At 52.9% G+C, this 24,547-nt stretch overlaps 1 protein-coding gene across 1 annotated transcript; it reads right to left on the bottom strand.

Annotated features, from left to right (window-relative positions):
• Window positions 1–1,500: 1,500 nt before the first annotated feature.
• On the bottom strand, window positions 1,501–22,579 carry LOC140411780 (uncharacterized). Its single transcript, XM_072500762.1, has 4 exons — window positions 22,343–22,579; window positions 11,569–11,698; window positions 4,531–4,705; window positions 1,501–3,629 (listed from the first exon to the last, which is right to left on the bottom strand). The coding sequence occupies exons 1-4, from the start codon at window positions 22,472–22,474 to the stop codon at window positions 3,464–3,466; spliced, it is 603 nt and encodes a 200-aa protein (XP_072356863.1). The 5' UTR covers window positions 22,475–22,579; the 3' UTR covers window positions 1,501–3,463.
• Between the last annotated feature and the right edge of the window lie 1,968 nt (window positions 22,580–24,547).

A 24,547-nucleotide genomic window follows, 5' to 3' on the forward strand; every position in this document is an offset into this window, starting at 1 on the left:
TACGGGAATTGAACCCATGCTGCTGCCCTTGTTCTGCATTACAAGCCAGCTGTTTAGCCCGCTGTGCTAAAGCAGACCCTTGTGGAGGCATTGGTGGTGATCTTTCAGGAATCACTGGAGGCAGGGAGGGTCCCAGAGGACTGCAAAGTGGTTAATGTAACACCCCTGAAAAAGAAGGGAGGGAGGCAGAAGACGGGAAATGATAGGCCGGTTAGCCTGACTTCGGCCATTGGTAAGATTTTAGAGTCTGTTATTAAAGATGAGATCGCGGAGTACTTGGAAGTGCATGGTAAAATAGGACTGAGTCGGCACGGCTTCATCAAAGAGAGATCCTGTCTGACAAATCTGTTAGAGTTCTTTGAGGAAGTAACAAGCAAGTTAGACAAAGGAGAACCAGTGGACGTGATGTATTTAGATTTCCAGAAGGCCTTTGACAAGGTGCCGCATAGGAGACTGTTAAATAAGTTAAGAGCCCGTGGTGTTCAGGGTAAGATCCTGGCATGGACAGAGGATTGGCTGACTGGCAGAAGGCAGAGAGTGGGGCTAAAGGGGGCTTTTTCAGGATGGCAGCCGGTGACTAGTGGTGTGCCTCAGGGGTCTGTACTGGGACCACAACTTTTCACAATATGCATTAATGATCTGGAAGAATCTGTTGCTACGTTTGCAGATGATACAAAGATCTGTCGAGGGACAGGTAGTATTGAGGAAGCAGGCGGGCTGCAGAAGGACTTGGACGAGCTTGGAGAGCGGGCAATGAAGTGGCAGATGGAATACAATGTGGAAAAGTGTGAGGTTATGCACTTTGGAAGGAGGAATTTAGGCAGAGACTATTTTCTAAATGAGGAGATGCTCAGGAAATCAGAAGCACAAAGGGACTTGGGAGTCCTTGTTCACGATTCTCTTAAGGTTAACGTGCAGGTTCAGTCGGCAGGTAGGAAGGCAAATGCAATGTTAGCTTTCATGTCAAGAGGGCTAGAATACAAGACCAGGGATGTACTTCTGAGGCTGTATAAGGCTCTGGTCAGACCCCATTTGGAGTATTGTGAGCAGTTTTGGGCCCCGTATCTAAGGAAGGATGTGCTGGCCTTGGAAAGGGTCCAGAGGAGGTCCACAAGAATGATACCTGGAATGAAGAACTTGTCATATGAGGAACGGTTGAGGACTCTGGGTCTGTGCTTGTTGGAGTTTAGAAGGATGAGGGGGGATCTTATTGAAACTTACAGGACACGGCGAGGCCTGGATAGAGTGGATGTGGAGAGAATGTTTCCACTCTCCAATTGTCACATCTCCCAATAAATTACTCTCTGTCTCTTCATTCTTTAACTTTACACCTCAACATCTTCACAGAATCATTTCACTGAAATGTGGAGAGTTGATCTGGTATGAAATTAGTGATGTGATCAGTGACCCAGATTTGTTTGTGAGGAAGAATCTAACACGAGACCAAATGTGTAAATGCATCACCCTCTTTATTTCACAGTGAGAATCCATTCCCAGCAGTTTGAAAAACAAAAGACAAACAAAGACTAGAAGACGATGGATTATTTACTGCACCAGACAAACCTGTGAATGGGTCACCTGTTAACGGGAGTCAGATCTGAATCGATCATTTTCTCAGTCACAGATTCAGTCTGTCGATATTCCCAAAGTCAGCTCCCAGTGTGGGTTTGAGGAGATCTGAATGGAAACTTTATTCCACCTTCAGTCTCTGGATTCTAATTTTAAACTGGGATTCTTTCTCCGGTTTAAGGACCAGTTTTCAGCTGCTTCACACCTGGGTCACAAAACTCCCACTTTCACTTTCCTGATCTGGGCCCATCTGTTTCCTGAACTTGGACTGATCTGAGTCAGACCAAACCGGGTTGAGAAACAACCTTTTTAATCATCCCCACCACAATGTCCAGTGTTTGATTCTCAGGACTGGCAGGAAAAGGGAATATTTTACTGCCCACACAGGGTGTTGTCTCCATTAGCAGGTTTCTCCAGTGAGTGACGTGTTCTTCCTACAGTGTCCAGTGTCTATTCCACACAGTCTGTTATATGGTCCATTCCCATTATATTTCAGTGCACAGGACACAGAACTATTCAAACATTGAAGCAAAATCTTCCCGATGATGTGATGAAAATCTCATTATTTTACAAATGGTGAACACACTGTCTCTTTACAGTTTAAACATTCCCTTGTAATTAAATAATTCCATCTGGAACTAACTCCGAGTGAGAGAGCCCAGGAACAGTCCCACATCTGATCACTCCATGATTTCACATTTAACAGCTTCAATACTCTGTGCTCTGTAACAAATCCCAACTCTTTTCACATCAACTTGAAACATTCTGGTCAGTATGATGGATAAATATGAATATATTCCATGGCTGTGTGAAGATGGAAAATTATGGAACTATATCTGTCACTAGGACCATCTCAGTCTCACTCTCACAATTCATTGAAAGCAAGATAACAGAAAAAGCAAATTAGTGCAGTGATTAATCTCCGTTCCCCAGTAGAGGGCCCACCACCCGGTACAATTGAGTTTTGCCCTGTATCTGTGCAGTGTGGAGACGTGTTCAGCAATGAATTTCAGACGTTGAAGGGAAACCTAATTATAAATAATATTAACGGGAAATAGAGCAGGCGGGACTCAGAGACAGTCAAATATATCAGGGCTGGAGTCACATGTACGGCTAACGTGTGGGTGGACGATCACGTGTTTGCTCCACATTTGGTTGGTTAAGTGAGTGGTTAAGAACATGGCAGGTAGAATATGATGTGGTGATGTTTGGGCTCCTTAGTTAAGGGTGGATGAACCGAGTTTAGTGGGAGTGCATTCCCTGTTTATCAGACAGATTACACACTCGAGGGACAGTGTGGGAAGGTGGAGTTAAGGTCGAAGATCAGCCATGATCTTCCTGAATGGTGGAGTGGATTGAAGAGTCTCTGTTTTTATTTAATTTTGAGGCAGACAAAACGGCCCAGACCCAGGTGAGAACCAAGATGACCGGACAATGTGGGGAGAAACTGGACATCGAGAAAAGAACATTGTTTAGAATCATTGAGCTAAATAATCAATGGGACAGTGTATGGAAATGAGGAAGAAATGTTCACTGTGGATATGAATGTCGCTGAATAATTTTGAATCTAGAATAAATGCTGCAGTGTGTGTGTGGGAGTCATAATTACTAACTGCCAGTAGAGGGCAATATTTCTAAACAGGGTCACAGGGATTTGGAGATGGACATTGGTGGAATTGTCCAAAATGCCAATATTGACACATATACGTAACCTGTCTGATGAGCAGACATTGCGTTCCCTCAAAGGTAAATATAACCATCTTGAGGTAAGGAGATTAAAACTATGCTCAGTATTCCAGATTAAACCCAATGGAAAGTTAAACAGTTTTAGAATAGAGTTAAGCACATCTCACTGTTTGATGCCATGAAAGGTACAGAACCTTCCAGAAAACCTTCATTCTCCTGTCTTCATAAAACCTATTTCCATTAACCCTTCTGTGTTCAAATAAGTGATGTCAAAAAATGTGCTATTGAAGGGCTGGTTGTCTTGTTCCAAATCCTTCAGTAATTGAATCACAAGTTCTTCAGTTTGTTGTTCATCAACTTTCTTGTCAAAAACCCTGCAACAGCATTAAGAACAGAGGATTTAATTTTTATCCCCCTGACAAATCCTGTTTGGAAAGTCGGTTGCCAGGACAACAGGGACAGGAGTTGACCATTCAGCCCATTGAGGCGCCTGCACCAGTCAGTTAGTCCACAGCTGGAGTAAGACCATCGAGAAGCTGGCCAAATGGGCAGACAAGTGGCAGATAGAGTTTAACACAGAGAAATGTGAGGTGATGCATTTTACAGAGAGGGTGGAGATAGTCTATCCAGACTTAATGGCTCAGTTCTAAAGAGAGTGCAGTAGCAGAGGGACCTCAGGGTGCCCCCCCAGGATAGATTCTCTGCCATTCCGGCGGGAAAAACGCCAGTGTGAGAAACATTCATCACAATGTAGTGTACCAAAGTCAGGATGCGTGGCGCTGCCCACAGAGTTGAGGATGGAGAGCGCCCACAACCCTGGACCCTGGAGCACCACAGCCTTGGGTTGGGGGAGATTGGGCCCTTGGATCTTCCGTATTATGTGTTCTGGAGGGGGTCCTTCTGCTGGCCTGTTTCTGGGTGACCAATGTTGCTGGAAATCGATCTGCATTTTCAGGAGGTCCACCTTCTTTTGTCAACATGGCTCAGTGTTGTTGGACATCTTTTCAATATGACACCCGGGCAGGAGGGCGGACTACACACCATCCAGGCCTGACCCACTGCTGAAAACAGCGGAAAACACCCAGGTGAATAATTAATGATGGGTGGGAAGATTCGGAGTGTTTTCCGGCAAGAAGCCACAACAGGAACATTCCACATTCCCACCCACACCACAGCACTTAGTCTCAAAACGGGAGAATCCCGCCCCAGGCTGATGTTGATACAAGAGCTGACAGAAAGGAACATCAATCACAATATATCAGTCACTAAACTCACCTGCCATAGAACCAAACAGGAGGTCCAGTTTGTAATGTAACTGCTGGATCTGTTGGTTCCGGTGGATTGATGACTTCGGGAACTATCAGGACAAATACACTGAATCTTTGTTGTATTTTGCCATTTTTCAAGTATCCAACAACTCCCCAAGATGCAGCGAGAGGAATAACGGTACCTGTAGACAGAGAGACACAGCATTTAACTGGGTGATCAGCTTACGGGGAGTAAAAAGTTACAGGTGAGGGGGCAGGGTGACTTTGTTGAAATGTGGAAAATGTTGTGATATCACTTTAAGGGAATATGCAAATGAACAAGTAGCCAGGATGTAGAGCAGCACGTGACGAACTAACTCCACCATCAACAACCAAGAAACAAATCACCCTTAAGCCCTGACAATCGTGGCTGGAGACTTCAACCAGGCCAACCTCAGGAAGGTTCCACCCAAACTCCATCAACATATCTCCTGCTCCACCAGAGGTGCGAACACCCTGGACACTGCTACACGGGCATCAAAGGGGCCGACCGCTCCATTCCCCAACCACACTTTGGCAAATCCGAAGAAAAGCGCGCCGTGCTGGTCCGAGGAATCTGAGGACATTCTCCGCGACTGCTTGGACACTGTGGATTGGTCCATATTCAAGGCCCCGGCAGCGAACCTGGACGAATACGCAACCACCGTCACAGACTTCACCAGGAAGTGTGTCGAGGACGGTGCAGCAAAGAAGACAATACGGGTATTCCCCAATCGGAAACCCTGCTCAACCAAAGGGTTCACTCCCCGCTGAAGTCCCGGACGGAGGCGTTCAAGTCTGACCCCCCTGACCTCGATCAGAAATCCTGGTACGACGTACGGAAACCATCAGGGAAGGCAAAAGGCAATACCGGATCAAACCAGAGTCCCAGGCCAACGTCACTAACCCATGGCGACTGTGGCAGGGCCTACACAAGATCACAGGCTACAAAGCAAGGCCAGGCGGAATCTCTGGGGCTGGAGCATCTCTACTCGAGGAACTGAACAGGTTCAATGCCCGCTTTGAGCAGTCAGCCAATGTATCAGTGCCTCCCGCCAATACAGCCCTGGACACACCCGTACCCACTATTACAGCCTCAGGGGTAAGAGCTGCCTCCTTGAAAGTGAATCCGCGGAAAGCGACGGGTCCCGACGGAGTCCCTGGGCGAGCACTCAGAGACTGCGCAGACCAGCTGGCTCGACAATCAACACTCAAACACCTCGGCAACAAGGACACCTGTGTAAGACTGCTGGTCATCGACTACAGCTCCGCCTTCAACACCATTATCCCAACAAGACCAATAACCAAACTCTGCAACCTTGGACTTGACCCCTCCCTGTGCAGCTGGATCCTCGACTTCCTCACCAACAGACCCCAATCTGTCAGGATAGGTAACAGCGCCTCCTCCACAATAGTCCCCAACACCGGGGCCCCGCAAGGATGTGTGCTCAGTCCTCGACTGTACTCCCTGTGCACACACGGCTGTGTGGCAAGATTTAACTCCAACTCAATCTGGAAGTTTGCAGATGATACGACTGTGGTGGGCCGCATCTCAAACAACGACGAATCAGACTCCAGGAGGGAGATCGATCACTTGGTTGCATGGTGTACCGAAAACAACCTCTCTCTAAACGTCGGAAAGACCAAGGAACTGATCATCAATTTCAGGAAGTGCAGCACGGCACACACTCCCGTCTGCATCAATGGCTCCGAAGTGGAGATAATAATATTAATAAACGCTTATTGTCACAAGTAGGCTTCAATGAAGATACTGTGAAAACTCCCTAGTCGCCACATTCCGGCACCTGTTCGGGGAGGCCGGTACGGGAATTGAACCCGCGCTGCTGGTCTTGTTCTGCATCACAAGCCAGCTGTTTAGCCCACTGTGCTAAGCCAGCCCCTAAACCAGATGGTCGATAGCTTTAAGTTCCTTGGGGTTTACCATCACCATTACTGGTCCACTCATGTTGATGCAACAGTCAAGAAAGTCCAACAAAGTCTCTACTTCCTACGGAAGGTAAAGAACTTCAGCATGTCTGCATCGACTCTCACAAACTTCTACAGATGTGCGATAGAGAGCATCCTATCCGGCTGCATCACAGCTGGTATGGCAACTGCTCGGTCCAAGATCGCAAGAAACTGCAGAGTGTGGTGAACTCAGCCCAACGCATCACACAAGCTCGCCACCCTCACATTGATTCTGTCTACACCTCCCGCTGCCTCAGGAAGGCAGGCAGCATTATCAGAGACCCCTCCCACCCAGGCATTGCCTTCGTCCAGACCCTTCCATCAGGCAGAAGATACAGAAGTCTGAAGACTCGGACATCCAGACAGAGGACCAGCTTCTTCCCCACAGCTACTAGACTCCTCAACGACTCCCCCTCGGACTGATCTGTTCCCTGGAAGAACACTGTTCATGACGCTCTATGTTGCTCTTGTTTGGCCTTGTTCCGCAATGGAACCAATCGCTTTTTGTTGATCTACCATTTGTTCCCTTGGCCGCAGAAAAATAGTTTTCACTGTACTTAGGTACATGTGACAATAAATATCAATCAACCAATCAGTGGATCAATTCTGGATCCATGCTGCCATCCCCTTCCATCACATGAGTTTAAATTTTGCTAACAGTCTATTGTAAAAATGGTAATTTGTCAAACTCGTTTTGAATGTTTACATACATAACATCATTGTACACCCTCAACCACCATAAACCATTAAACATTCACCCTCAACCACCATAAACCATTAAACATTCACCCTCAACCACCATTAACCATTAAACATTCACCCTCAACCACCATTAACCATTAAACATTCACCCTCAACCACCATTAACCATCAAACATTCACCCTCAACCACCATAAACCATTAAACATTCACCCTCAACCACCATTAACCACTAAACATTCACCCTCAATCACCATTAACCATTAAACATTCACCCTCAACCACCATTAAACATTCACCATCAACCACCATTCACCATTAAACATTCACCCTCAACCACCATTAACCATTAAACATTCACCCTCAACCACCATTAAACATTAAACATTCACCTTCAACCACCATTAACCATTAAACATTCACCCTCAACCACCATTAACCATTAAACATTCACCCTCAACCACCATTAACCATTAAACATTCACCCTCAACCATCATTAACCATCAAACATTCACCCTCAACCACCATTAACCATTAAACATTCACCCTCAACCACCATTAACCATTAAACATTCACCCTCAACCACAATTAACCATTAAACATTCACCCTCAACCACCATTAACCATTAAACATTCACCCTCAACCACCATTAACCATTAAACATTCACCCTCAACCACCATTAACCATTAAACATTCACCCTCAACCATCATTAACCATCAAACATTCACCCTCAACCACCATTAACCATTAAACATTCACCTTCAACCACCATTAACCATTAAATATTCACCCTCAACCACCATTAACCATTAAACATTCACCCTCAACCACCATTCACCATGAAACATTCACCCTCAACCACCATTAAACATTCTCCCTTAACCACCATTAACCATTAACTTTCACCCTCAACTGCCATTAACCATTAAACATTCACCCTCAACCACCATTAACCATTAAACATTCACCCTCAACCACCATTAACCATGAAACATTCACTCTCAACCATCATAAATCATTAAACATTCACCCTCAACCACCATTAACCATGAAACATTCACCCTCAACCACCATTAAACATTCACCCTCAACCACCATTAACCATTAACTTTCACCCTCAACTGCCATTAACCATTAAACATTCACCCTCAACCACCATTAACCATGAAACATTCACCCTCACCCACCATTAACCATTAAACATTCACCCTCAACCACCATTAACCATTAAAAATTCACCCTCAACCACCATTAACCATTAAACATTCACCCTCAACCATCATAAACCATTAAACATTCACCCTTAACCACCATTAACCATGAAACATTCACCCTCAACCATCATAACCATTAAACATTCACCCTCAACCACCATTAAGCATTAAACATTCGTCCCTCAACCATCATAAACAATGAAACATTCACCCTCAACCACCATTAACCATTAAACATTCACCCTCAACCACCATTATCCATTCACCCTCAACCATCATAAACCATTAATCATTCACCCTCAACCACCATTAACCATTAAACATTCACCCTCAACCATCATTAACCATGAAACATTCACCCTCAACCACTAATAACCATTAAACATTCACCCTCAAACACCATTAACCATGAAACATTCACCCTCAACCACCATTAACCATGAAACATTCACCCTCAACCATCATAAACCATTAAACATTCACCCTCAACCACCATTAACCATTAACCATTCACCCTCAACCATCATAAACCATTAAACATTCACCCTCAACCACAATTAACCATGAAACATTCACCCTCAGCCACCATTAACCATTAAACATTCACCCTCAACCATCATTAACCATTAAACATTCACCCTCAAACACCATTAACCATTAAACATTCACCCTCAACCATAATAAACCATTAAACATTCACCCTCACCCACCATTAACCGTTAAACAATCACCCTTCACCACCATTAACAATGAAACATTCACCCTCAACCACCATAAACCATAAAACATTCTCCCTCAACCATCATTAACCATTAAACATTCACCCTCAACCACCATTAACCATGAAACATTCACTCTCAACCATCATAAATCATTAAACATTCACCCTCACCACCATTAACCATGAAACATTCACCCTCAACCACCATTAACCATTAAACATACACCCTCAACCACCATTAACCATGAAACATTCACCCTCACCCACCATTAACCATTAAACATTCACCCTCAACCACCATTAACCATTAAAAATTCACCCTCAACCACCATTAACCATTAAACATTCACCCTCAACCATCATAAACCATTAAACATTCACCCTCACCCACCATTAACCATTAAATATTCACCCTCAACCATCATAAACCATTAAACATTCACCCTCAACCACCATTAACCATTAAACATTCACCCTCAACCACCATTATCCATTCACCCTCAACCATCATAAACCATTAAACATTCACCCTCAACCACCATTAACCTTTAAACATTCACCCTCAACCACCATTAACAATGAAACATTCACCCTCAACCATCATAAACCATTAAACATTCACCCTCAACCACCATTAACCATTAAACATTCACCCTCCACCACCATTAACCATGAAACATTCACCCTCAACCATCATTAACCATGAAACATTCACCCTCAACCATCATAAACCATTAAACATTCACCCTCAACCACCATTAACCATTAAACATTCACCCTCAACCATCATAAACCATTAAACATTCACCCTCAACCACAATTAACCATGAAACATTCACCCTCAGCCACCATTAACCATTAAACATTCACCCTCAACCATCATTAACCATTAAACATTCACCCCCAACCACCATTAACCATGAAACATTCACCCTCAACCATCATAAACCATTAAACATTCACCCTCAACCACCATTAACTATTAAACATTCACACTCACCCACCATTAACCATGAAACAGTCACCCTCAAACACCATTAACCATTAAACATTCACCCTCAACCATAATAAACCATTAAACATTCACCCTCACCCACCATTAACCGTTAAACATTCACCCTTCACCACCATTAACCATGAAACATTCACCCTCAACCACCATAAACCATTAAACATTCACCCTCAACCACCATTAACCATGAAACATTTACCCTCAATCACCATTAACCATTAATCATTCACCCTCAGCCACCATTAACGATTAAACATTCACCCTCAACCACCATTAACCATTAAACATTCACCCTCAAACACCATTAACCATTAAACATTCACCCTCAACCATAATAAACCATTAAACATTCACCCTCAACCACCATTAACCATTAAACATTCACCCTCAAACACCATTAACCATGAAACATTCACCCTCAACCATCATAAACCATTAAACATTCACCCTCAACCACCATTAACCATTAAACATTCACCCTCAACCACCATTAACCATTAAACATTTACCCTCAATCACCATGAACCATTAAACATTCACCCTCAACCATAATAAACCATTTAACATTCACCCTCAACCACCATTAACCATTAAACATTCACCCTCAACCACCATTAACCATTAAACATTCACCCTCAACCACCATTCACCATTAAACATTCACCCTCAACCACCATTAACCATTAAACATTCACCCTCAACCACCATTAACCATTAAACATTCACCCTCAACCATAATAAACCATTTAACATTCACCCTCAACCACCATAAACCATTAAACATTCTCCCTCAACCACCATTAACCATTAAATAACTGGACGCAGTTAGTTACACAGGATTTCTCTTTAACAAGGTAGAATTTCCTGTCACTGAGTCTCAGACAGGAGCCAGCATTCCCGCAGCATCCACTGAGCTGAGAGAGATGCAGTTTCTCAGCTTCCACAAGGGTTCATGTCGACTCCAATCGCGGGTTCATGCCTGAGAAAGAGTCTTTATTACACTCGGGAAATTCAGCAACCACAGCTGGAATCTCGCTCCCAGTGCATGTGGGAAACCTTCCCGGTTTCTGGGAACATAAAGCCGGCAGGTATCAAAGAAGTAGGGCTCAGGGGATAATGGGATATGGGGGGGAAGGCGGGAACTTCGTGATCAGCCATGATGATAAAGAATGGCGGGGCAGGCTCGCATGGCCTCCTCCTGCTTCTATTTTCTCTGTTTGTTTCTATGTGTGTAAGTAGCCCAACTAGCGCCTCATCCCACGAGTCACATGTGACTGAGGAACGCTCTGGGATTGACAATTCTTTGCTCAGTGTGTCAGTCTGTACAGAAAGTTTCAAGCGTGACAGGTTAAAGAGTGAATGGCTGTTTTAGAATCTGTTGTTACTTTGAAGGAACATCTGACATACCTGCAACATTCCCACAACGTGCATAACTGAATAGTTTGTCCAGACCGATCGCCAGCGCACTTTTAATATCCACGGCATCAACTTCAGTTTGAATCCATTGGCGAAATTCTAATTCCGCCTCATCATAATTCTAAAACAAGAAAATAAAATCCATCACCATGTGACACAACTGAACTCGCACCAAAACACATCAGTGTTGAGGGGACTGTCCTCGGTTCCCAGGTGTGGGAGCAGTATTCATGTCCTGCATGGACTGACCTGGTAAAAGAGTTTGGAATTTTTGATGGGAGTCTTGGCATCACCACTTCCAGATTGATTTCCCTGACCCCCTCATACACTCTGTCAACTTTAGAGTTATCCTGCCCATTGGGCCTCACACCTTCCCCTTGGGCTTTCAATGAAAACAAATATAGAGAATGTTCTGGAAGGCCATCGACACTGAATCATGTCCAGTAATTGTGTTTCCCTTTGGCTGTTTTACCACATTATTGAAACAGAAAGGTTTCAATGGGTTAGAAATTGGTCCTCGTATCCAGGCACTAATCCAGGATGAAAAGAAAACAATGTCATTGGACCGGAAGAAATAGGAGCTGGAATAGGCCCAATAACTCCTCAAGCCTGTTCCACCAATCAACAAGATCATGCCTCACCTTTAACCCCAACTCTACTTGCCCCACGCACTCCCCACCTGTTCCATTGTGTTGTTGTGTTGGAGAAGTTTCCGTAACTCCCAGAGACTGCTGGCTGCAGACATTCTAACTGTATTGGAACACATTTACCGTTTGGAGAACATTCCCCGACACGAGCTTCTTTTCGTGCTGCTTTCTGCGAGACTCTCAGATCACGAGTAGATGTCACTTCCTGCCAGTGACATCACAGGGTTAACCCTTCACAGGACCTGTCCGAATATACTCCATTATACTACACCCCGAGCAACCTGGAATCCTAAATTGTACCTTGTCACCTTGTCTGTTTCAATGAGATCCTCTCATTCTCCTAAATTCCAGAGAGTTCCCGACAATCTGATTCCTTTCAGTATTGGACATCTCTGTAACCCAGGAATCAACCCAGTGAATCTTCACTGCATCATCTCCAAGGAATGGACATCCTGTTTTGGATCCGGTGTGAAATTCTCCGTTTGGGAGAGTAATGCTGACGCTTCGGACTGAGTTGTGAGTGATTTACGTTCCCGTTGGGGGCGCTATTCAGAAAGTGAGTCAGGATACGCTAATGGGTCAGGTCTCTGTCCAGGTGAATCCAGAGCAATTCCCATTCCCGCCCACGTCGGATTCACTGGATCCGGAATTGGCGCTGGAGAGCTTGACGAGCTGGAGTCGCTGATAAACGACCCACTCCCCGCGCACTCTCATTCCAACCAAGATGGCGGCTCCATGAAGATCAGCACCACCCTTCACAGCTGCGGAGCTTGATCGAATGTTGGATGTTATAGAGGAAAGGCGGGACACCCTCTTCCCCAGGGTGTGCAGGAGGCTACTGCCAGCGGTCATTAACCGGGCCGAGGCAGAGGTGGCTGCGGTGGTTACCGCCGTGCGCCTCACCAGGGGGACCAGCACATGGTCATCAACCGGGCCGAGGCAGAGGTTGGACCCGATTAAGGAATCGATTGCGCATGTAGTGCGGCCCCCTGAGCTGCCCATTGCAGGGGACCCTGGGGGGCCTCACTGTCACAGGGGTCTCTGTGGGGGGGGGGGTCTCCCTATCACAAGGGCCTCTGTGGGGGGGGGGGGGTCTCCCTGTCACAGGGGTCTCTGTGGGGGGGTCTCACTGTCACAGGGGTCTCTGTGGGGGGGGGGGTTTCCCTATCATAAGGGCCTCTGTGGGGGGGGGGGTCTCCCTGTCACAGGGGTCTCTGTGGGGGGGTCTCACTGTCACAGGGGTCTCTGTGGGGGGGTCTCCCTGTCACAGGGGTCTCTGTGGGAGGGTCTCCCTATCACAGAGGTCTCTGTGGGGGGGTCTCCCTATCACAGGGTCTATGTGGGGGGGTCTCCCTATCACAAGGGTCTCTGTGGGGGGGTCTCCCTATCACAGAGGTCTCTGTGGGGGGGGGGGGGTTTCCCTATCACAAGGGTCTCTGTGGGGGGGACTTCCTATCACAAGGGTCTCTGTGGGGGGGTCTCCCCATCACAAGGATCTCTGTGGGGGGGGTCTCCCTATCACAGGGGTCTCAGTGGGGTGGTCTTCCTATCACAGGGGTCTCTGTGGGGGGGTCTCCCTGTCACAGGGGTCTCTGTGGGAGGGACTCCCTATCACAGGGGTCTCTGTGGGGGGGGGTCTCCCTATCACAGGGGTCTCTGTGGGAGGGAATTCTTATCACAAGGGCCTCTGTGGGGGGGTCTCACTATCACAGGGGTCTCTGTGGGGGGTCTCCCTATCACAGGGCTCTCTGTGGGGGGTCTCCCTATCACAGGGGTCCCAGTGGGGGGGTCTCACTATCACAGGGGTCTCTGGGGGGGTCTTCCTATCACAGGGGTCTCTGTAGGGGTCTCCCTATCACAGGGGTCTCTGGGGGGGTCTTTCTATCACAGGGGTCTCTGTGGCGGGGAATTCTTATCACAAGGGCCTCTGTGGGGGGGTCTCCCTATCACAGGGGTCTCTGGGGGGGTCTCCCTATCACAGGGGTCTCTGTGTGGCAGTCTCCCTATCACAGGGGTCTAAGTGGGCGGTCTCCCTATCTCAGGGGTCTCTGTGGGGGCTTCACCCTCTCACAGGGGTGTCTATGGGAGGGTCTCCCTATCACAGGGGTCTCTGTGGGAGGGTCTCCCGATCAAAGGGGTCTCTGTGGGGGGGGGGGGTCTCCCTATCACAGGGGTCTCTATGGCGGGGGCTCCCTATCACAGGGGTCTCTGTGGGGGGGGTCTCCCTATCACAGGGTTCTATGTGGGTGGTCTCCCTATCTCAGGGGTCCCTGTGGGGGGTTCTCCCTATCACAGGGGTCTCTGTGTGGGGGGGGTCTCTCTATCACAGGGGTCTCTGTGGGGGGGTGTCTCCCTATCACAGGGGTCTCTATGGGAGGGTCTCCCGATCATAGGGGTCTCTGTGGGGAGTCTCCCTATCACAGGGGTCTCTGTGTGGGGCTCTCCCTATCACAGGGGTCTCTGAGGGGTGGAGTCTAACGATCATAGGGGTCTCTGTGGGGGGTTCTCCCTATCCCAGGGTTTTCTGTGGGGGGGTCTCCCTCTCACAGGGGTCAGTGTGGGGGGGTCTCCCTATCACAGGGGTCTCTGTGGGGGGTTCACACTCTCACAGGGGTCTCTGTGAGGGGGGGGTCTCCGTATCACAGGGGTGTCTATGGGAGGGTCTCCCTATCACAGGGGTCTCTGTGGGGGGGGGCTCCCTATCACAGGGGTCTCTGTGGGCGGGGGTCTCCCTATCACAGGGGTCTCTGTGGGGGGTTCTCCCTATCACAGGGGTCTCTGTGGGCGGGGGGTCTCCGTATCACAGGGGTCTCTGTGGGGGGTTCTCCCTATCACAGGGTTCTCTGTGGGGGGGGTCTCCGTCTCACAGGGGTCTCTGTGGGGGGGTTCTCCCTATCATAGGGGTCTCTGTGGGGGTTCTCCCTATCAGAGGGGTCTCTGTGGGTGCCTCCTATCACAGGGGTCTCTGAGGGGGGCTCCCTATCACAGGGTTCGCTGTGGGGTGGGATCAAACTATCACAGGGGTCTCTGTGGGAGGGTCTCCCGATCAAAGGGGTCTCTATGGGAGGGTCTCCCTATCAGAGGGGTCTCTGTGGGGGGTTCTCCCTATCACAGGGTTCTCTGTGGGGTGGGGTCAAACTATCACAGGGGTCTCTGTGGGAGGGTCTCCCGATCAAAGGGGTCTCTATGGGAGGGTCTCCCTATCACAGGGGTCTCTATGGGGGGTTCTGCCTATCACAGGGGTCTCTGTGGCGGGGCTCCCTATCACAGGGGTCTCTGAGGGGCTGCCCCTATCAAAGGGGTCTCTGTGGGGGGGTCTCCCGATCACAGGGGTCTCTATGGGAGGTTTTCCCTATCACAGGGGTCTCTGTGGGGGGTGTTCCTATCACAGGGGTCTCTGTGGGGGTCTCCCTATCACAGGGGTCTCTGTGGGGGGGTCTCCCTATCACAGGGGTCTCTGTGGGGGGGGTCTCCCTATCACAGGGGTCTCTGTGGGGGGATCTCCCTATCACAGGGGTCTCTGAGGGAGGTTTTCCTTATCACAGGGGTCTCTGTGGGGTGGGGTCTAACTAGCACAGGGGTCTCTGTGGGGGGGGGGTCTCCCTATCACAGGGGTCTCTGTGGGGGGGGGGTCTCCCTATCACAGGGGTCTCTGTTGGGGGGGTCTCCCTATCACAGGGGTCTCTGTGGGGGGGTCTCCCTGTCACAGGGATCTCTGAGGGGTGGGGTCTAACTATCACAGGGGTCTCTGTGGCGGGGCTCCCTATCACAGGGGTCTCTGAGGGGCTGTCCCTATCAAAGGGGTCTCTGTGGGGGGGTCTCCCTATCACAGGGGTCTCTATGGGAGGTTTTCCCTATCACAGGGGTCTCTGTGGGGGGTGTTCCTATCACAGGGGTCTCTGTGGGGGTCTCCCTATCACAGGGGTCTCTGTGGGGGTCTCCCTATCACAGGGGTCTCTGTGGGGGGATCTCCCTATCACAGGGGTCTCTGAGGGAGGTTTTCCTTATCACAGGGGTCTCTGTGGGGTGGGGTCTAACTAGCACAGGGGTCTCTGTGGGGGGGGGTCTCCCTATCACAGGGGTCTCTGTGGGGGGGGGGGTCTCCCTATCACAGGGGTCTCTGTTGGGGGGGTCTCCCTATCACAGGGGTCTCTGTGGGGGGGTCTCCCTGTCACAGGGATCTCTGAGGGGTGGGGTCTAACTATCACAGGGGTCTCTATGGGAGGGTCTCCCTATCAAAGGGGTCGGTGTGGGGGGTTCTGCCTATCACAGGGGTCTCTGTGGCGGGGGCTCCCTATCACAGGGGTCTCTGAGGGGGGGTCTCCATATCACAGGGGTCTCTATGGGAGGTTTTCCCGATCACAGGGGTCTCTATGGGGGGTCTCCCTATCACAGGCGTCTCTGTGGGGGGTGTTCCTATCACAGGGGTCTCTGTGGGGGTCTCCCTATCACAGGGGTCTCTGTGGGGGGGTCTCCCTATCACAGGGGTCTCTGTGGGGGGGGGTCTAACTATCACAGGGGTCTCTGTGGGGGGGTCTCCCTATCACAGGGGTCTCTGTGGGGGGGTCTCCCTATCACAGGGGTCTCTGTTTCGGCGGTCTCCCTATCACAGGGGTCTCTGTGGGGGGGGTCGACCTATCACAGGGGTCTCTGAGGGTGGTTCTCCCTATCACAGGGGTCCCTGGGCAGTGGGGGCAAGTTGTATCACCCCTGTAGTTGTGAGTTGGGGAGGGGGAGGCGGTCGGGGGAGGGGGGAGTGTCGGAGAGGGGTCGGGGGTCAGGGGTGGGGGGGGAGTGTCAGGGAGGAGTCAGGGTGGGGGGATGGGGAGTGTCGGGGAGGGGTCGGGGTGGGGGGGATGGGGAGCTTCGGGGAGGGGTCGGGGAGGGGGGAGTGTCGGGGAGGGGTTGGGGTGGGGGATGAGGTGTGTCGGGGAGGGGTGGGGGATGGGGAGTGTCGGGGAGGGATCGGGGGTCGGGGGGATGGGGAGTGTCGGGGAGGGATCGGGGTTCGGGGGGATGGGGAGTGTCGGGGAGGGGTCGGGGGTCAGGGTGGGGGGGGAGTTTCGGGGAGGGGTCCGGGTGGGGTGGGATGCGGAGTGTCAGGGGAGGGGTCGGGGTGGGGGGGGGGGGATGGGGAGTGTCGGGGAGGGGTCGGGGTGGGTGGGGTGGGGAGTGTCGGGGAGGGGTTGGAGTGGGGGGGGATGGGGAGTGTCGGGGAGGGGTCGGGGTGGGTGGGGATGGGGAGTGTTGGGGAGGGGTCGGGGTTCGGGGGGTTGGGTAGTGTCGGGGAGGGGCCGGGGGTCGGGGTGGGGGGGATGGGTAGTGTCGGGGAGGGGTCAGGGTGGGGGGGGTGGGGAGTGTCGGGGAGGGGTCGGGGTGGGGGGGGGGATGGGGAGTGTCGGGGAGGGCTTAGGGTTCGGGGTGGGGGGGAGTGTTGGGGAGGGGTCGGGAGCCGGGGTGGGGGGATGGGGAGTGTCGGGGAGGGGTCGGGGTGGGTGGGGATGGGGAGTGTTGGGGAGGGGTCGGGGTTCGGTGGGTTGGGTAGTGTCGGGGAGGGGTCGGGGGTTGGGTTGGGGGGATGGGTAGTGTTGGGGAGGGGTCGGGGGTCAGGGTGGGGGGGAGTGTCGGGGAGGGATCGGGGTGGGGGGGATGGGAAGTGTCGGGGAGGGGTCGGGGTGGGGGGGATGGGGAGTGTCGGGGAGGGGTCGGGGTGGGAGGATGGGGAGTGTCGGGGAGCGGTCGAGGAGGGGTGGGATGGGTAGTGTCGGGGAGGGGTCGGGGTTCGGGGTGGGGGGGGAGTGTCGGGGAGGGATCGGGGTGGGGAGGATGGGAAGTGTGGGGGAGGGGTCGGGGTGGGGGGGATGGGGAGTGTCGGGGAAGGGTCGGGGTGGGGGATGGTGAGTGTCAGGGAGGGGTCGGGGGTCGGGGTGGGGGGGAGTGTCGGGGAGGGATCGGGGTGGGGGGGATGGGGAGTGTCGCGGAGGGGTCGGGGGGATGGGTAGTGTCGGGGAGGGGTCGGGGTGGTGGGGGAGTGTCGGGGAGGGGTAGGGCTCGGGGGGATGGGGAGTGTCGGGGTGGGGTCGGGGTGGGGTGGATGGGGAGTGTCGGGGAGGGGTCGGGGTTCGGGGTGGGAAGTGTCGGGGAGGGGTCAGAGTGGGGGGTTGGGGAATTTCAGGGAGGGGTCGGGTGTCGGGGTGGGGGGGGTTGGGGAGGGGTTGGGGGGTGAATGGGGAGTGTCGGTCAGGGTTCTGGGTGGAGGGAGTGCGTCAGGAAGGTGTCGGGGTCGGGGCTGGGGAGTGTATTGGGGAGGGGGCCTGGAGAGAGTCGGGAGGGTTTGGGGTTGAGTGGGAGTGTCGGGGATGTGTCGGGGTTGGGGGGGGGAGTGACGGGGAGGGGTCGGGCTGGTGGGGATGGGGAGTGTCGGGGAGGGGTCGGGGTGGGGGGGGATGTGGAGTGTCGGGGTGGTGTCGGGGTGGGGGGGATGGGGAGTGTCGAGGAGGGGTCGGGGTGGGGGGGATGGGGAGTGTCGGGGAACGGTCGGGGTGGGGGGATGGTGAGTGTCAGGGAGGGGTCGGGGTGGGGGGGATGGGTAGTGTCGGGGAGGGGTCGGGGGTCGGGGGGGATGGATAGTGTCGGGGAGGGGTCGGGGTGGGGGGGGAGTGTCGGGGTGGGGGGGAGTGTCGGGGAGGGGTCAGGGTGGGGGGGGAGTGTCGGGGAGTGGTCGGGGGTCGGGGGGATGGGGAGTGTCGGGGAGGTGTCGGTGTTCGGGGCGGGGAGTGTCGGGGAGGGGTCAGAGAGGGGGGGATGGGGAGTTTCAGGGAGGGGTCGGGTGTCAGGGTGGGGGGGGGTTGGGGAGGGTTTGGGGCGGTGGATGGGGAGTGTCGGTCAGGGGTCGGGGTGGGGGGAGTGCGTCAGGAAGGGGTTGGGGTCGGCGTTGGGGAGTGTATTGGGGAGGGGGCCTGGAGAGAGTCGGGAGGGTTTGGGGGTGGGTGGGAGTGTCGGGGAGGGGTCGGGGTGTGGGGGGGATGGGGAGTGGTCGGGGTGGGGGGGGATGGGGAGTGTCTGGGAGGGGTCGGGGTGGGGGGGGATGGGGAGTGTCGGGGAGGGGTCGGGGTGGGGGGGGATGGGGAGTGTCGGGGAGGGGTTAGGGTTCGGGGTGGGGGGGAGTGTCGGGGAGGGGTCGGGCTGGGGGGAATGGGGAGTGTCGGGGAGGGGTCGGGGGTCGGGGGGGATGGGTAGTGTCGGGGAGGGGTCGGGGTGGGGGGGGAGTGTCGGGGAGGGGGAGGGCTGGGGGGGATGGGGAGTGTCGGGGAGGGGTCGGGGGTCGGGGGGGATGGGTAGTGTCGGGGAGGGGTCGGGGGTCGGGGGGGATGGGTAGTGTCGGGGAGGGGTCGGGGTGGGGGGGACTGTCGGGGAGGGGTAGGGCTCGGGGGGATGGGGAGTGTCGGGGTGGGGTCGGGCTGGGGGGGATGGGGAGTGTCGGGGAGAGGTGGGGTGGGGTGGAATGGGGAGTGTCGGGGTGGGGTCGGGGTGGGGGGGATGGGGAGTGTCGCGGAGGGGTCGGGGGGATGGGTAGTGTCGGGGAGGGGTCGGGGTGGGGGGGAGTGTCGGGGAGGGGTAGGGCTCGGGGGGATGGGGAGTGTCGGGGTGGGGTCGGGGTGGGGTGGATGGGGAGTGTCGGGGAGGGGTCGGGGTTCGGGGTGGGAAGTGTCGGGGAGGGGTCAGAGTGGGGGGATGGGGAATTTCATGGAGGGGTCGGGTGTCGGGGTGGGGGGGGTTGGGGAGGGGTTGGGGGGTGAATGGGGAGTGTCGGTCAGGGTTCTGGGTGGAGGGAGTGCGTCAGGAAGGTGTCGGGGTCGGGGCTGGGGAGTGTATTGGGGAGGGGGCCTGGAGAGAGTCGGGAGGGTTTGGGGTTGAGTGGGAGTGTCGGGGATGTGTCGGGGTTGGGGGGGGGAGTGACGGGGAGGGGTCGGGCTGGTGGGGATGGGGAGTGTCGGGGAGGGGTCGGGGTGGGGGGGGATGTGGAGTGTCGGGGTGGTGTCGGGGTGGGGGGGATGGGGAGTGTCGGGGAGGGGTCGGGGGTCGGGGGGGATGGGTAGTGTCGGGGACTTGTCGGGGTGGGGGGTGAGTGTCGTGGAGGGGTCGGGCTGGGTGGGATGGGGAGTGTCGGGGAGGGGTCGGGGTGGGGGGGATGGGGAGTGTCGGGGTGGGGTCGGGGTGAGGTGGATGGGGAGTGTCTGGGAGGGGTCGGAGTTCGGGTGGGGAGTGTCGGGGAGGGGTCAGAGTGGGGGGATGGGGAGTTTCAGGGAGGGGTCGTGTGTCGGGGTGGGGGGGTTGGGGAGGTGTTGGGGGGTCGATGGGGAGTGTCGGTCAGGGGTCGGGGTGGGGGGAGTGCGTCAGGAGGGTGTCGGGGTCGGGGTTGGGGAGTGTATTGGGGAGGGGGCCTGGAGAGAGTCGGGAGGGTTTGGGGTTGGGTGGGAGTGTCGGGGAGGTGTCGGGGTGGGGGGGGGGAGTGTCGGGGAGGGGTCGGGCTGGGGGGGATGGGGAGTGTCGGGGAGGGGTCGGGGTGGGGGGGATCGGGAGTGTCGGGGTGGGGTCGGGGTGAGGTGGATGGGGAGTGTCGGGGAGGGGTCGGAGTTCGGGGTGGGGAGTGTCGGGGAGGGGTCAGAGTGGGGGGATGGGGAGTTTCAGGGAGGGGTCGGGTGTCGGGGTGGGAGGGTTGGGGAGGGGTTGGGGGGTGGATGGGGAGTGTCGGTCAGGGGTCGGGGTGGGGGGAGTGCGTCAGGAAGGTGTCGGGGTCGGGGTTGGGGAGTGTATTGGGGAGGGGGCCTGGAGAGAGTCGGGAGGGTTTGGGGGTGGGTGGGAGTGTCGGGGAGGGGTCGGTGTGGGTGTGTGGGTGGAGTGTTGGGGAGGGGTCGGGGTGGTGGGAGTATCAGGGGTGGGACGCCTCAGTAGCACAGTGGTTAGCACTGTGGCTTCACAGCTCCAGGATCCCGAGTTCGATTCCGGCTTGGGTCACTGTCTGTGCGGAGTCTGCACGTTCTCCCCGTGTCTGCGTGGGTTTCCTCCGGGTGCTCCGGTTTCCTCCCACAAGCCCCGAAAGACGTGCTGTTGGTGAATTGGACATTCTGAATTCTCCCTCTGTGACCCGAACAGGCGCCGGAATGTGGCGACGAGGGGATTTTCACAGTAACTTCATTGCAGTGTTAATGTAAACCTACTTGTGACAATAAAGATTATTATTATTATCCTCTCCATGTCCCTCATAATCTTGTAGCCATCGATCAGATCGTCCCTCAGTCTTCTCTACTCCAGCGAAAACAGCCCAAGCCCCAACCTCTCTTCATAACTGAAATGTTCCGTCCCAGGCAACATCCTGGTGAATCTCCTCTGCACCCCCTCCAGTACAGTCACATCATTCCTACAATGTGGTGCCCAGAATTACACACAGTACTCCAGCTGTGTCCTCACCAATGTTCTGTACAACTCCAACATCACCTCCCTGCTGTTGTAATCTATGTCCCGATTGAGAAAAGCCAGTGTCCCATTTGCCTTTTCCACCCCCCTATTAACCTGCCTTCAGAGACCACCCTCAGCTTCCTGCCTCTCAGCCAATTGTGGGTCCAATGTGTCTCTTTGCCTTGGGTGCCATGGGCCCTGACTGGATCAGTCTGCCACGAGGGACCCTATCAAAAGCCTGGCTAAAGCCCATATCGACCACTCCAAATGCATTCCCCTCATCAACACTCCTGCTCACCGCCTCAAATAATTCAACTGTGTTTGTCAAGAAAGACCTTCCACGCTGACTATCCCTGATTAATCCGTGTCTAAAGTACAGATAGATTCTGCTCCTCAGAATACTTTCCTGATCCCAGCCTTGAATTTAGAAATCATTAACTGTGTGAGTGCCGGGTCCCGGGATGTGTGAACCGCCCGGGGCAGATATTTCACTGTTTATTCCAGTTCACACACTCAGCATTGACAACCCTCCCTGCCTGAGTCAGACAGATGTTTGACAGTAAAGAGAGTAAAGGGGACTCGACCCAATAACACAGGCATTAAATAATTTCCACTGGTACAAATATTACAGAATGCAGTAAACTCTGAACTATACTCACCTTGTCGTTAATGACGACTTCGGGTATCAGGCAGTCATCTCGTTCACAGAGTTTGATCACCTCGTCTACCGCATCCTGTGCAGCGAGTTGGTTCCAGAAGAGGACAGACACGGTTAAGAAGATTCGCAGCATCTTGGTGTCGGTACAGGTCACTGGTGAATTCACTGAATGACCCTCAGCACCTTCAGCTCGATCTGCAGTTTGAGCAGAGAGCTCAGGGATTTTTATACAGTTTTAAGGGGCTGATTTTGAATAAGATTTAGCTACGGGAACATCAGATGTTGAAGAACCGCCCAGCTTATAAACTATGGAAATGTTTTTTGGTGTTTTGATCACAGCCTGGAATTTAGAAACCATTTAGAAATATTTAGGTATCACAGTGGTTAACACTGTTGCTTCACTACTCCAGGGTCCCTGGTTTGATTCCCGGCTTGGGTCACTGTCTGTGTGGAGTCTGCACGTTCTCCCCGTGTCTGCGTGGGTTTCCTCCGGGTGCTCCGGTTTCCTCCCACAAGTCCCGAAAGACATGCTGTTGGTGAATTGGCCATTCTGAATTCTCCCTCAGTGTACCCGAACAGGCGCCGTAATGTGGCGACAAGGACTTTTCACAGTAAATTCATTGCAGTGTTAATGTAAGCCTGCTTGTAACAATAATAAAGATTATTATTATCTCTGTGATGCCGTTTACCGGGAAATGTGAACCGCCCGGGGCAGATATTTCACTATTGATTCCAATTCACACACTCAGCATTGACCCCCCTGCCTGAGTTAGACAGGAAATGAGAACCGCCCGGGGCAGATATTTCACTATTGATTCCAGTTCACACACTCAGCATTGACCCCCCTGCCTGAGTTAGACTGGAAATGTGAACCGCCCGGGGCAGATATTTCACTATTGATTCCAGTTCACACACTCAGCATTGACCCCCCTGCCTGAGTTAGACTGGAAATGTGAACTGCCCGGGGCAGATATTTCACTATTGATTCCAGTTCACACACTCAGCATTGACCCGCCTGCCTGAGTTAGACAGGAAATGTGAACCGCCCGGGGCAGATATTTCACTATTGATTCCAGTTCACACACTCAGCATTGGTCCCCCTGCCTGAGTTAGACAGGAAATGTGAACCGCCCGGGGCTATATTTCACTATTGATTCCAGTTCACACACTCAGCATTGACCCCCCTGTCTGAGTTAGACAGGAAATGTGATCCCCCCGGGGCAGATATTTCACTATTGATTCCAGTTCACACACTCAGCACTGACCCCCCTGCCTGAGTTAGACAGGAAATGTGAACCGCCCGGGGCAGATATTTCACTATTGATTCCAGTTCACACACTCAGCATTGATCCCCCTGCCTGAGTCAGACAGGAAATGTGAACCGCCCGGGGCAGATATTTCACTATTGATTCCAGTTCACACAGTCAGCATTGACCCCCTGCCTGAGTTAGACAGGAAATGTGAACCGCCCGGGGCAGATATTTCACTATTGATTCCAGTTCACACACTCAGCATTGACCCCCTGCCTGAGTTAGACAGGAAATATGAACCGCCCGGGGCAGATATTTCACTATTGACTCCAGTTCCCACACTCAGCATTGACCCCCTGCCTGAGTTAGACAGGAAATGTGAACCGCCCGGGGCAGATATTTCACTATTGATTCCAATTCACACACTCAGCATTGACCCCCCTGCCTGAGTTAGACAGGAAATGCGAACCGCCCGGGGCAGATATTTCACTATTGATTCCAGATCACACACTCAGCATTGACCCACTGCCTGAGTTAGACAGGAAATGTGAACCGCCCGGGGCAGATATTTCACTATTGATTCCAGTTCACACACTCAGCATTGACCCCCCTGCCTGAGTTAGACAGGAAATGCGAACCGCCCGGGGCAGATATTTCACTATTGATTCCAGATCACACACTCAGCATCGATCCCCCTGCCTGAGTTAGACAGGAAATGTGAACCGCCCGGGGCAGATATTTCACTATTGATTCCAGTTCACACACTCAGCATTGATCACCCTGCCTGAGTTAGACAGGAAATGTGAACCGCCCGGGGCAGATATTTCACTATTGATTCCAGATCACACACTCAGCATCGATCCCCCTGCCTGAGTTAGACAGGAAATGTGAACCGCCCGGGGCAGATATTTCACTATTGATTCCAGTTCACACACTCAGCATTGACCCCCCCCACC

This window comes from Scyliorhinus torazame, chromosome 4 (genome assembly GCF_047496885.1).
Source record: "Scyliorhinus torazame isolate Kashiwa2021f chromosome 4, sScyTor2.1, whole genome shotgun sequence".
NCBI lineage: Eukaryota > Metazoa > Chordata > Chondrichthyes > Carcharhiniformes > Scyliorhinidae > Scyliorhinus > Scyliorhinus torazame.

What these genes read in the sequence shown, in the direction of transcription:
- LOC140411780 (XM_072500762.1), bottom strand. Translation starts at nt 22,474, where the DNA reads ATGCTGCGAATCTTCTTAACCGTGTCTGTCCTCTTCTGGAACCAACTC. An exon ending in AAGTCGTCATTAACGACAAG is followed by an intron (nt 11,699 to 22,342) that starts GTGAGTATAGTT and finishes TTCTTGTTTTAG; the next exon opens with AATTATGATGAGGCGGAATT. An exon ending in ACGTTGTGGGAATGTTGCAG is followed by an intron (nt 4,706 to 11,568) that starts GTATGTCAGATG and finishes CTCTGTCTACAG; the next exon opens with GTACCGTTATTCCTCTCGCT.